The sequence below is a fragment of the Harpegnathos saltator genome, unplaced genomic scaffold (assembly GCF_003227715.2).
Source record: "Harpegnathos saltator strain DR-91 unplaced genomic scaffold, Hsal_v8.6 scaffold425, whole genome shotgun sequence".
In the NCBI taxonomy this organism is placed as follows: domain Eukaryota; kingdom Metazoa; phylum Arthropoda; class Insecta; order Hymenoptera; family Formicidae; genus Harpegnathos; species Harpegnathos saltator.
This window is the reverse complement of record NW_020230234.1, coordinates 511,320-525,408: the sequence shown is the minus strand read 5'-3', so window position 1 is coordinate 525,408 and position 14,089 is coordinate 511,320. Positions and strand designations below refer to the sequence as shown.

The window sequence follows — 14,089 nt, the reverse complement described above, 5'->3', positions numbered from 1 at the left end:
TATTGTCGCGACGATAGGCAATTAATCAACGCGTTATAAGCGAATTTTATCTAGTGGCAAAATAATATTATCAAAAAATGAGTCTTTCTCCAAGAAATGTTTCCGCAGATTTTTTATACCGAGATAAACACGAGACGTTTTTGTATCTCGTGATGGGATTTGATCGATTGAATGAGCGTTTGTTAATCGTTTATTATTATTAATCGTTCTGGGACAGTCGCCTAGGAACGTACGGGAGTGATATAGTATTAGTGAAACCTATGTAGTATTAATTAAATTTAGGACAAGAACAGTACATTCGTTAATTAACGATAGATAAGAAGTTCTGATTACCGCTTGGATCTAGCGGTACGTTCGTTATCGCACACGGATAATACCGGAGTACAAATCCACTCAGGGAAGCCTATCGTAAAAATATCCGTGTTTTCTCTCTTCGTATCTCGTCTTTTTTCACGTTTAGTTCCCGCTTTATATTTTTTCCTTTTCAGCAGAAAATACAAATATTTGTAATACCACTGAAAAAATATTACAACAGACATATATTGACTTTGTAGCGGAAGCTAGATACGATCTGTAAAAAAGAAAAAAAACGAACTATTTTATTTAGTTTATTAAAAGTTTCTATTTGAATTATATTTTATCCTTTTAAAATCGGATCCAAAATCCTCTAAAAAATAAACATCAATCAAGTTCCGGAAAAATATTGCAATATTTTATGCATTGTGACGTGGCAGCCGCCGGGCGCCCGTCACTAGTAGGCGAAATCTCGGTCCCGACGCGGGGGGGGGGGCAATTAACGCAGGGATAATTAACGCGCAATAAATGGGAGTGCTAGCGGGTCCCCCCCCCTCTGAGAAATTGTAATAATGTGGAAACCAGTCATTAGACCTCTGTGAAGTTGGCCCCACCTTTTCAAAATTTGAAAAAAATGAGCAGAGTTCTGATTGCCCCCCAAAGAGTTCTAGAGTTCTCTATCAATAAAAAAAAGAGTTCCGTTGATTAAAGTGGTCAAAACACGAAATAAAGTTATGGGGGGGCCAACTTCACAATTGCGTAAATTTTAAAAGGCCATAACTTTTTTACCTTAAACTTTAGCGCTTTGATGCTTAAAGAAAATCAATAGAATTCTTCGGTGGGCTACCAGAACTCTCAAGAAATTGACCGATTTCCGAAAAAAATTTTTCTCCTAGTTGGACTTAGAAAATTAAGTTTAAGAGTTTTAAAAGTTTAAGAGTTCTGGTAGTCCTCCGAAGAGTTCTATTGGTTTTTCTTATGACTCGAATCGTTTCGAGCAGAAATGAAAAAGTTGTAGCTCTCTGTTCATTTTTTTCAAATTTTGAAAAGGTGGGGCCAACTTCACAGAAGTAGTCACAGAGGTAGTGTTAAGAGTGTGCAGGTGAGACGGTCTCGCGTCCCTCAATTTTGTGCCCCCGGACTTCCCGAGCCGACCAGCAGGACCGGAGGACCGAAGGATTCAACGGACGTCGCTCATTGTCAGGCACGGCACTATCAGGTGATTGCTGCTCTCGTTTCTCTTTTCGCCTTAGGAAATTTTATGCCGTCCCGAAAGCGAACGTAAGAAACGTGTACCGTCCCGCGGGGTTTTGGAGCGTGCCGATTTCCGAAATAATAAACTGGTGATTCAAATAGTAAGAACGCCGCTCTTTATTCTCTGCCCGCCTTCTCGATTTCCGGCCTGACTCATCTCGTCTACCGACCGATAAATTTCACAGAGCTACCGATCCCGTCGGAGTCTCGCATCGCGGTCACCCGTGGTATTAATTAGCGTTGGTGAGTGGTGCGGCTATCCGCACCTGGCGCCCAACTTAACATTTTGTTTTGTGTGAAAGACCGTGACGCGTGGACCGACGGCAATTTGCCGGCGCTTAGAAAATAGCGTCACAACATTTTAAAGTAGGTTATGTTAATGTAGATAAATTATGACTTTATCTGTAAATTTATACTATTATCTTACCGGCTGTTTATCGCTGTCATCTAATTCACGAAGATATAACGTTATATATAATCAGAATATAGTTATCACGTATCAACTATTTATTAAGAATAAAAGTTCTTTAGTAGGACAGAATTTAATATTTACGAAACAAAACAATCAGTTAAAATTCAATACTATCATTAATATTCCATATTCAAAATAATTATGCATCAATAATAATTGTGCGTCATATGTTTGTTGCTCATCATATTAATGCATAATAAATAACAAATTTATATGTATACATTTTTTTCCTAGTTTTATATTTTTTATATTTAAATGTGTAAATGAGTAATCTATCTGTTCAGAAAATCCGCTTTATTGTGCATTTTCTAGATTGTGTTTCTCGAGATTAGATGCCTGTGAAATATTATTCTCAATCACTTTTTAGCTTTACTTATTTATTTTTACTTAGCTTTACTAATTAGTTTGTGAAATTAAATTATCAATAACAATCAATAATACTAAAGGTCGCTCCAAACTTCAATAATATTGGTATACAGAACATAGAACAAGACATAGAATTATTCAACTCTTATGGGAATAAACGTAAGTTTCCAACGAAAATTTATTGAAGAATTTCTATTTGCTAGAATTATCCGAGTAAATTGGGAATTGTAATAAAAATTGCATAGAAAATTGATCGGGTTAATATTTTAAGATTCATATCGAATCATTTATGTGAACCAGACTCTGTATAGCAGATGTTATACGTTAAAACCAAAAAGTCTGTGTGTTGTGTAATAATGAATGTAATTATGTAATATAATTATGTAATTATGTAATATAATTATGTAATTATGTAATAATGTAATTAAGTAATTATGTAATGAATGTAATAATGAATGTAATGTAATGTAATAATGAATGTAATAATGAATGTTTTTGTCGAGGAGTAATTCGTGCGAAAAACAATTGACAGAGAAACTACGACTTCTGATAATTTATTTACGGTTATACTGATTACGGTTATACGTCGTGCATACAATGATTTTTTGTTAAAATATACGCATCTGCTATCTGCATGAAGTCATTTGTGTCATGTATATTTATGTCGGTATTGTCTCTTTCGTATTACGATTTGTTATGCGGATGATATAGATTTCTACGGCAGGAAAAGATGAAGAAAAGAGAAAGTTTTAACAATTAATTAAAATCATGCGAAACTAAATAATGAATAGTAAATAATAAATAAGTAGGAACGATACAGAACATTTTCGAGAATTGTCTCAGTTATAACCGACATAAATTGTCATTTTACCGTGGAGGTAAAATGCACGATAATAGCCGTAATTTTTTTTCAAGCAGATTTTTCAAGCAGTAAACATATTCTAGTTCTCATTAATTTCATATAACATTATTTTCGTTTCTTCTTTCCTTCTTGTACTTTCCTCTAAAATATTTTTTCATTATTTTCACGTTCAGCTCGTGAAATTTGTATTATTATCATTATATAAATATTCCGGGCAAAGAATTCAGTTCCAATAATCTTGAAATATGTTGTTAAAGTCATCGCTCTGAATATCTTTTAAAAGGTTTCAATTGGAGTTTATTGTTCGTTGAAAAGTTATCATAATGAAAGAAATTTAATAGAACAAATTTTTGACAACATATACGTATAAAAAAATATGTATAAAAGCATTATCCTTGTACACAAGGAAGATGTTTAATTCGTTTCTTTGTACTTCCAATAAGATTAAACTGCTGCATTTTGTTTTAAAATAATGTTCAAAAATTTTTTACCTTAATTGACGAGTTTCATGCTTAAATTTATTTTATTATATAGTAGACTCATCAATTTAGTAAGACGAAGAATTTCACACACATATAAAAAATAGACTCGATCCGCTCCTGTAAGTAAATACTCAGTATGTGACAGGTGAAACATTAATCAAATTCACGGATTTGATTATTCCGTATGTGCTCGTGTATAACGCAGGTTCTATGTACGATCACATAGATGACTTGTACATTCTGTCGAATGCCTTGAGTTAACATTCTAAGGTGGAAGAAAAAAGAAAAGCAGTAATAGGCAGGGAATGGGAGTTGACCTTCGATAAAACTAGAATTGAAACACGTTTTCTGAAGAGTTCCGAGTAGTAACTTCTTCGCTTGAATCAGTTGCCATCTGAGCCGCGTTAGTTTTTACTCTGTGCTCTATCGTTGTCTCAATCTCAGCACTCATTCTTCATTCGTGCAAGTTTTTGTAAATCTCCGAAAGGTTGCATTTGCATACTCCGCATAAATTGATTATTGTGGTTTAAATAAAACGTGCAGAGCTACAGCTCATATGCAGCTCGTGTTTTGTTTTGTTTTGACACCTAAGGAGTATCTTCCTGAGCAATGAGCTACCGAACATAAGGAGAGTAAAATAAATATAGAGTTTGGAGCACTGGCGGATTCTAGAGGGAGGGGTGGCGGGTTTGGGATTAAATCCCCCTCTTCCAAATAAAAAAGAATCAGTCTTACTAGACCGTTTAAAAAATTTAGGTAAAATGATATAGGCCTATTAACACAGACGCCCGTGAATCAAATTCTTATGTCTAGGATTCATTGCATCCTAGACATCCAAACAGGCCGATTTCTGATATGTTCGCTGTTGTTTGCTGAGAGTCTATTAATGATTATAAAAAACCTCAAAGCTACAGCATTATTGTATTTACAATTTTATTAAATCAATCCCCCCTTGCCCCATTATCGACATCAGAATCCGCTAGTGGTTTGGAAGTGATAGTCTTTTGGAATATCGTCTAACAGGAATCTTGGAAAGAATCATAAGTATAACTATATCGAGTTAAACATTTTACACACGTATACTATTTCCTCATGCGTATTAACTGACGTTAACTGGTACGTTTTCGAAACTTCTTTTGTTAATAATTCTTTAATAAATTATGAGCGTCGATTAAAATCGAATATTTGAGGCAACATATTTCGAGATCAGAGTGATTAGAAGTGAACTCTTATAAAGAATTATTAAAATAGATTTTAATTTTTATCGAAATTAGAAAATTTTTATCGAGATATCAAGTATGTTGTGAAACTCACAAAATAAGCATATTCATAACTTGTTATTCCCGTTTATTACATATATGTGTGTATTTTGGATTTCTTAATCTGCGGTTATTTTATATCTTTCTCTTTTTTTAATCACTTTATTTCTTTTTAGTTTCTTTAATTTCTTCTTAGTTTTTTTTTTTTCAGCACGGTTACTACATTTATGACAACATTTTACTATTAGTGATATTTGTAAAATGTAATATAAAAATAATGATATTTTAACGTGAAGATAAAACACTATCGGACGATACGAGCATATTCACACACACGAATGCATGTGTATACATAAATGAGGATGATATAAAATCTTGCTTGCTAGAGATTCTGCAGTAGCAACTGAGACGTATATCTGCGATAATTATTATTTGTTTTGTGGAATAGAGATAAGTCAGTTAGGAAAACGCGCAACTTCTTAGTTGGTGAAGTTCTCTTGAAGAAGTTGATTCATTACAGTGAAAGCATACAACATGACGTATCAGGTATGATGCATAAAAATAAATGAAAATTTCAACAAATAAGTTCGTCAACTGGTACAGCTAACAATAATAATGATAAAATAAATGCAATAATAATATATATGGCTAACAATTAGAAGTTACTTAATTCTTGTTTCACAAATTCTTCGCACAAGTGATTCAAAAGAAAGATACAAGTATTAGAAGTAATCTCGTTAATAAACAATAATAAATGGTCTTGTTTATTTTTAGGAAACTAAATCTTCCTTTAAAATCGAAAATAACATCTTGATAAACGACGAGGATGCAATTGAAAGTGAATGTACAAGTATTGGGGAATTAATCCTGAACGCATTTAAAGCGAAGTCGGATTTTATCGGACAGGTAGCACATATTAACGACGAAATTCGCTTAACTTATATCTACGACATATTAGATGAGTGCAAAAGTTTTGATGGGTTTTGTCATAAAATAATATAAACTAAATAATTTTATTAAAAAACGATTTATTCATTCTAACAAGCAATCGCGCGCTGTTTTTCTCTATTATCTTTGGCATATTAAACATCTACAGATTTGTGAATCACGTTGTCATAAAACTGATTAATCATATTTTTGAGGAACTTACTAAAACTTTTACACTCGTTTGATATTTACATTTACCAACGTTAAATGCTTGACAAAGACAACATATGGATATATTTTCTATCTCCTAGAGAGAGAAAGAGAGAGAGAGAGAGAGAGAGAGAGAGAGGGAGAGAGAGAGAGAGAGAGAGAGAGAGAGAGAGAGAGAGAGAGAGAGAGAGACAACTAATAAATAATGTATTTGTTCAATATATAAACCGAATCCACTAAGCATTAATTGTCTCGATAAACGCAATAATAATAACAACCAATATATTTATTATTTGATAATGAAAGATATCGATTAATACGTTCCACAGATAGATGCGCTGACGGGAAAACAAAATACGTTCCAGCAAATGAGAGAAAGGAGCGTAAAATGCGCATTATGGCTAAGGAAGCAGAATGTTAAGCCAGGCGACATAATTGTGACATGTACGCATAATCAATTGGAATCTTACGTACCGTTCGTAGCTTCCATGTATATCGATGTTTGCATAAATCCGTGGAACGAACATTCCAGCTCAGGTAAATCGATCATACGTTAAATTTTTATGCGATATACGCAGTATTTTTTGGTATCTAGATAAAATTTGAATAATGATCTGAATAAAGCTATCGACGTATCTTTATCTAGATAACATAAATATATACAGTCGTGGGGACAAAATTAAGTAGACACTGCATAAATTTTGGCAAACCTCTGTTACATTCCAATGTTGTAAATAAATTTTAAATTTTGAACGTAAAATATTCTTGTTGACATGAAGAAATATTAATTTAGTATATATAGGGTGTCCGGAAGGTGATCATTAATATTTTGTGTACTGGTAGAACTCGTTAAAACAATTAAAAAAGTCCTGTGCCATTTTACAATTTTTTCAATATTTATTCCGTAATTAATTAAAATGTGTAAGCGAATGAGCGCACGAGAAAACGACAGGACGGGCTCTATATATAAGAAGATGGCTTATCTCGCGCGGCGAGAGACAACCGTAAGCGACAAGAGGCAGCCGCCCAACGTTCTCTACGCACTCATTGGCTCACATGTTTCAATTAATAACTCGATAACTATTGCCAATTTGACATTATGGTACATGACTTTTCTTCTCGGCTACACCCAATCTACCAGTACACAAAATATTAATGATCACATTCCGGACACCCTGTATAATTGTAAAAACAGTGTGTTTCTGTAACTCTTTACATATATTTATTCATATGGTTAGCATTTAGACCTTGGACAAAATTAAGTGGACAAACAGAAAATTTTATATTCAAAGTGAAACAATATAAATAAACATTGAGCTTTATCTAATATGTGATGTTATTGCGTCCTGAGTGTACGTTGATCCTTGTACCAGTACAATCAAAGTAATAATAAACAGACATGTCTAAGCAAAGAAACGAGTTTTCCGTTCATCTGCGAAATCTAATTATTTCAGACTGCAAAAATAAGCTAAGTTATCGTAAAATAGCCGAAAAATATAAAATTTCGAAAAGCGCAGTTCATAAAATTTATACAAAATATTCACAACATGATACTATCGAAAATGTACATGGTCGGGGACGGAGACGTAACACAAGTGCATACGATGACAGAAGAATTGTGAGAGAAGCTCGAAGTAACCTATCGACAACGTCACGAAACATTGTTGAACAACAATTAAATATATTTTCATAATTAAACATATTTTCAAGAACTGTGAGACGAAGATTAAAAGAGATGGGTTTAAAGAGTTGTGTAAGTAGACGTAAACCATACATTAATAAAGTGCATAAAAAGAAACGTTTAGCTTTTGCAAAAAAATATGTAAATATATGTATATATGTATATATATGTATATATATAAATAAATAAGCTATTATCATTTTGGAAATAAATAATATGGAGCGATGAAAATAAATTTGAATTATTGAATAAAAAAAAGAGAGCACACGTGTGGAGGAAATCGAATGAAGCTCTAAAGAAGCAATATGTTGTACCAACAGTCAACTATGGAGGAGGTGCAATAATGAATATGGGTTTGTTTTTCGTGGTATAAGATTGGAAATTCAGTAGCTATAGATGGAATTATGAATGCTGATACATATATTGATATTTTAAATGAAAACTTAGAAGAATCAATTTTAAAAATGGATTTCGATTAGGAAATGGATGTTTCAGCAAGACAATGATCCGAAGCACACAGCAAAGAAAACGAAACAATTTTTCTAGAATTGTACGTAAAATAGAAGCTCTTGAATGGCCTCCACAAAGTCCGAACCTTAATCCAATCGAAAATTTATGGAGTTTACTAAATGCAGAGATTCCATTAAAAAAACGCAATAATAAAGAAGAGTTTTTAAATGAACTGCAACTACAATTTCAAAGAATTGATAAACATTATCTGAAAAAACTTGTTAAAAATATGCCACGACGTTTACAAGCAGTAATAAAAGCAAAAGGCTACAATACAAAGTATTAATTTACTTTGTATAAAGTGTCCACTTAATTTTGACCATGTGCAGTTTTATGTTATTATCATTAATAAATAAAAATTCTAATATATTATTTGTTATAATTGGTTTTTTTTATATTTTGTCAAATTATACTTCGTTAATTTAAATAAGCAATATAGGTTTGATTTTTTGACTTTATTAGTTAAATTAAATTAACCTTTTGTTATTTATGATACCTATCCACTTAATTTTGTCCACGACTGTATATTGTTCTCGTCTGCTTGTCCTTAAATTGGAAAAGACGTTTACAAAATCTTTACAAAATTGCTTAAAACGGCATTCACAGGTAATTTAGTCTACATTGCTGCAAATATTGTAAAATATTGAGGTATTTGATTTGTAGACGTTGCGTAGAACTATATATGTATCAGACGACATTAAAAGTGAAATTGCATTGGCATTCATGAAAAATCAGAACAAGTAGACTAAGAGAAATTTACATATTTCTTTCTTATTTATATTTAGCTAATTATAAAATCATTTGAACATATATACTAATTAACTTTATTTAGTGTCCATAATTAATTGTTCTTTGTTTGTCATCTAAGTTGATTTATTAACAAAAAGAAATATTTCCAGGCAGTATAGAGCATTTCTTCAAGATCGTCAAGCCGAAAGTGATCTTCGTCAATGGCAACAAAGCCGCGACGATCCTTGAGGTCGCAACGAAGCTGGGCGTTTCTCCGAAGATCGTGGTTTTCGACGAGACTGAAGGTTTCGAATCACTCGAGTCGATTTTGAACGGACATTTTGATGAGGCCGAAGTCGACGGATTCTCCTGTACGACGTTAAAGAAGAACAATATACGAGAGACCACGGTGGTATTATTTTCTTCCGGCACGACCGGCCTCCCTAAAGCCATAGAGATCCCTCATACATTGTTCACCAGTTTATCAAGGATGGAAGTGCCTCCCATGTCACCTAGTGACGTTGGTCTGTGGTTCGGATCCTTAAGTTGGATCACCAGTGTATTATTGACCATTCATACTATACTCTCGTACGCGACAGCGATTAAGTGTTCTGGATTTGACTGTGAGAAGGTGTACCAGATGATAGGGAAGTACAAGGTATCGTAAAATAATTGAAATGCAAAAATGATTGAGTCGCAGAAAAATTTAATGTTTATACGGAATAATAGGAAGAACGCATTTTACGATATCGTTCTAATTAGTCCGTAATTAAGTAATAACTACCACTGCTCTTGACGAACTTAGTGAAGATGAGATCTCGTTATTATCCCACTTTAGGTGACTTGGATGTTAATCGAGACCGGTATGTGCAACCGATTAGTGAAATCTGGTGTCTTGACGAGATACAATATTTCTTCCTTGAAGATAATCATATATGGCGGTTCGGTAAACAAAGCTGAACTTCACGAGAATCTCGTTAAATCTCTGCCGGATGTTCTTATCATGCCGATTTACGGTACGCACAGTTGTTACCAATTGCACGATATTTAATAAACGACAATGACGATGACAAGATCCAAGGTTTAAAATTATTACGACGGTTTATGAATTGTTCTAGGCATGACTGAAACAGGATCAATTTCTTACTCAACAAGCACCGGAAAGTTCGGATCCAGCGGTCGTATATGCAAGAACAACCGTTTAATGATCGCCGATCTTAACACCGGGAAACCGTTAGGCCCCAATATGCATGGTGAAATCTGCACCAAGTCTCTGACTATGATGAACGGTTATTACAGAGATCCTGAAAATACCAAGAACATTTTCGATAAGGATGGTTAGTTACAAATGATTTCTCTTTCAATTGACCTCACTCTGTGTTATCTACAGCGCGGCGCCTATGGCACGACATCATCTCGTTTTTCTAAAAATTAATCATGACCATATTGTTTTATTATATATCGATGAAATCGACATCAAATGCTCTTTGATTTTTGTCCTCATGAAATTTTTTAATTTTGCAAAATTAAAGGGATAGGGGGAGAGAGGTTGAATATTCTGACACTTTTGAAAAATCTAAATGTACCGTTACAAACAGTATAAAGTATTGTAAAACTTTTGTAGGAAACATTTCTTCATATACCTCGTACTTTAGAAGATATTCGCAAAAAATGAAAATGTTAGTTCTTTTTGAGGGGTTGTTTCACTTCCTAAATCTTGAGATATGCCGATAAAAAAAATATGTATCTAATATTTTTTGTTGCTCTACAACATATCCAAAGCCCATCGAAATCGAGGCGAGGGATAATTCCGACGGTTTCCTTGTAAGATTACACAGGCACACAAAAAAAAGTGGTCGATCCCAGAGACCAGACTACCCTATTCTTATGTATTTTGGCTCGCTGAACACGAATCCGAGGTCAGTTTTTTCCCATCATATCTTGTTTTTTTAAACTTTAAAAAAAGCTAAAAAATGTCCAAAATCGCTTATTTGCTGCCTAAAAGATAGACACGGAACAGGCAACTAGTGCTAAAGCTATATTCCATTCTACCATAATGTATTTTGAGACGCTGAAAAAATATTGTGATTGATTTATAAATCTAGAATTTTTTTTAACATAATAAAATCGTCCAAAATCGTTAAAATGGCATTCATTAGTTCAGATCTTATTCACAGAGTGAGTCTTTGAAAAGCAAATAAACAAGCAGGTGAATCAAACTCGATCCTTTTTGTATATTTGCAAAAAAAGAACATTTTTATTAATTTTTTTATGATAACGTACTCTCTTATTTTCAAAAAATCTGTGAAGTGGGTTTCTTTTACTCCTTTCCGTTCATACTCTCTTTTTAACATCCAACAGAAGTAAGCCATCGTCCTTGATATCTTCGCTCCATTTCTTTAATATCTTGGTGGAAACGTTCACCCTGCTCTTCACTGTAATCTCCTAAAATCTCTGGGAATTGATCTACATGAGAATGCAAGAAGTGCAACTTCAGGTTCATCAGGCATCCCAATTTGCTGAAGTTTTCAACCATATCAGAGACTACTTATTTGTAGTTCTTGGGGAAACAATTCCCACAGATGACCGATGCAAAATTGAAGGAAGGCATTTTTGATGGACCGCAAATTAGAAAAATGTTAAGAGACCAGATCTTTGTTGAACAATTTTGAACCAACTTTGTTGAACCTTGTTGAACCAACATTGAAAAGTCGGTGTAGCTTGGTTTTCAGGAAGTTATTGAGAACTTGTTAGGTAACCATAAGAGCGAGAAACAAATACAAACTACAAACAAGTAATCTCTGATATGGTTGAAAACTTCAGCAAGTTGGGATGCCTGATGAACCTAAAGTTGCACTTCTTGCATTCTCATGTAAATCAATTTCCAGAGATTTTAGGAGATTACAGTGAAGAGCAGGATGAACGTTTCCACCAAAATATTAAAGAAATGGAGCGAAGATATCAAGGACAATGGGATGTGAACATGATGGCTGACTTTTGTTGGATGTTGAAAAGAGAGTATGAACGGAAAGTAATAAAACGTAAAAGAAACCCACTTCACAGATCTTTTGAAAATAAAAGAGTACGTTATCATAAACAAATTAATAAAAATGTTATTTTTCTTGTAAATATACAAAAAGGATCGAGTTTGATTCACCTGCTTGTTTATTTGCTTTTCAAAGACTCACTCTGTGAATAAGATCTGAATTAATGAATGCCATTTTAACAATTTTTGGGCGATTTTATTATGTTAAAAAAAATTCTAGATTTATAAATCAATCACAATATTTTTTCAGCGTCCCAAAATACATTACGATAGGATGGAATATAGCTTTAGCACTCGTTGCCAGTGTCCCGTGTCTATCTTTTAGGCAGCAAATAGGCGATTTTGGATATTTTTTGGCTTTTTTTAAAGTTTAAAAAAACAAGATATGATGGAGAAAAACTGACCTCGGATTCGTGTTCAGCGTGCCAAAATACATAAGAATAGGGTAGTCTAGTCTCTGGGATCGACCACTTTTTTTTGTGTGTGCCTGTATTATCATTTTCTTTGCTCCTATTAGTTGAGCAATTTTTATCTGAAATGTTTCTGTGTTAAACTTAAAAACTTTTAAATATCCCAGTGAATTGATTAAAATGAGCCATCCTGTATATCTTACAATATTAAGCTAAAGTTTAAAGTTTAAAGTTAAGCTAGTTCAAAAGATATATAAGATATTTAGTAACTTCAACGAAAACAATAAATATATGCGTATGTATGTACGTTTACGATACAAATCGATGTTTGTTAGGATGGTTCCACACTGGAGATCTGGGCTACTATGACGAGGACGGCTATATTTTCATCGTTGATAGGATCAAGCAGCTCATTAAATGCAAAGGCCATCAAGTTTCGCCAACGGAAATTGAAATACTGTTACAGAGTCATCCGTCTGTATACGAAAGCGCCGTAGTTCCTGTGCCTCATCTTTTCGACGGACAGCATCCGACTGCGTTCGTCCAGAAAATGTCGGGGGCAGAAGTAATAAGATTTCTTCGGTTACTTCGCTTTTATATTTGATCGAGTCTTTTGTAAAAGTCTTTTGAGATAACATCCTATTCTTTTTAGGTGACGGCAGAGGAGCTAGAACAATTAGTGGCCATGAACATGGAGGATTACAAAAAACTTCGTGGAGGTGTGGTGTTCCTAGAGAACATACCGCATGTTCCCAACGGAAAAATCGACCGGAAGCAACTTCGTAACATGGCGGAGATTTTCAAGAAAAAATAAAGTCGCCCAGATCAGCCATTCCACATTCTAATTAATGTTGCAATCACCATTTATAGTTCGCGGGTTATAAGATTGAAAAAGTAGATATGATAGTAATCAGGTGGTGCTGAAATATTGGGCGTGTGTGAAAGTTTTGAAGGGTTTCTCAAATATATACTGACTAATCTAGTTTTATTGCACTATTTGCAAATATGTAAGAATATAATATATCAAAGATAATAGAAAATAATAATAACGCGATTATATATGAATAAATCAGTCTTATTAGTTGATCTTACCTTTTAACATATATATAACACAGTGTCAAAGTATTGTCAAAATCATATTACTTACAACGGATATCTATAATGGGAAATACGATGAATTGTCGATGATCCATAAAAATATGCATAATTAATAAATAATTATTGCATATACTAGTATATATTCCGTAATTTACAATGAAATGCTTCTTACTGAAAATATGTGCTTGTCAATAAAACATGTTTTACCCAAGCACGTGCATTGTACGTTTCATAATACTATGTATTTGGGAATACTGTCCTGTATCTAGAATAAAAATGTTATTTCACACATGTTATCTCGTGTAAATGATTGCGTAAAATACGAATCTTCAAAATATGGGAAATGCGAAGTAACGTGCGAGCGGAAGAAGTAGAGAAAATAATAAAATAGGAAGTGTTTCGAACAAAAACATATTACTTTATCTTGCGATAATTACAGCTGTGTTTGTTCCTTCATACAACTCGAATTTGAATAATTCGCAACAACTG

At 33.4% G+C, this 14,089-nt stretch overlaps 1 protein-coding gene across 1 annotated transcript; it reads left to right on the top strand.

Moving 5' to 3' along the window:
* The first annotated feature begins 5,213 nt into the window (after positions 1-5,213).
* On the top strand, positions 5,214-13,905 carry LOC105184810 (4-coumarate--CoA ligase 1). The gene is made up of 8 exons (XM_025301470.1): positions 5,214-5,535; positions 5,764-5,895; positions 6,456-6,663; positions 9,217-9,704; positions 9,885-10,062; positions 10,165-10,383; positions 12,838-13,067; positions 13,155-13,905. The coding sequence occupies exons 1-8, from the start codon at positions 5,524-5,526 to the stop codon at positions 13,314-13,316; spliced, it is 1,629 nt and encodes a 542-aa protein (XP_025157255.1). The 5' UTR covers positions 5,214-5,523; the 3' UTR covers positions 13,317-13,905.
* Positions 13,906-14,089: the final 184 nt, after the last annotated feature.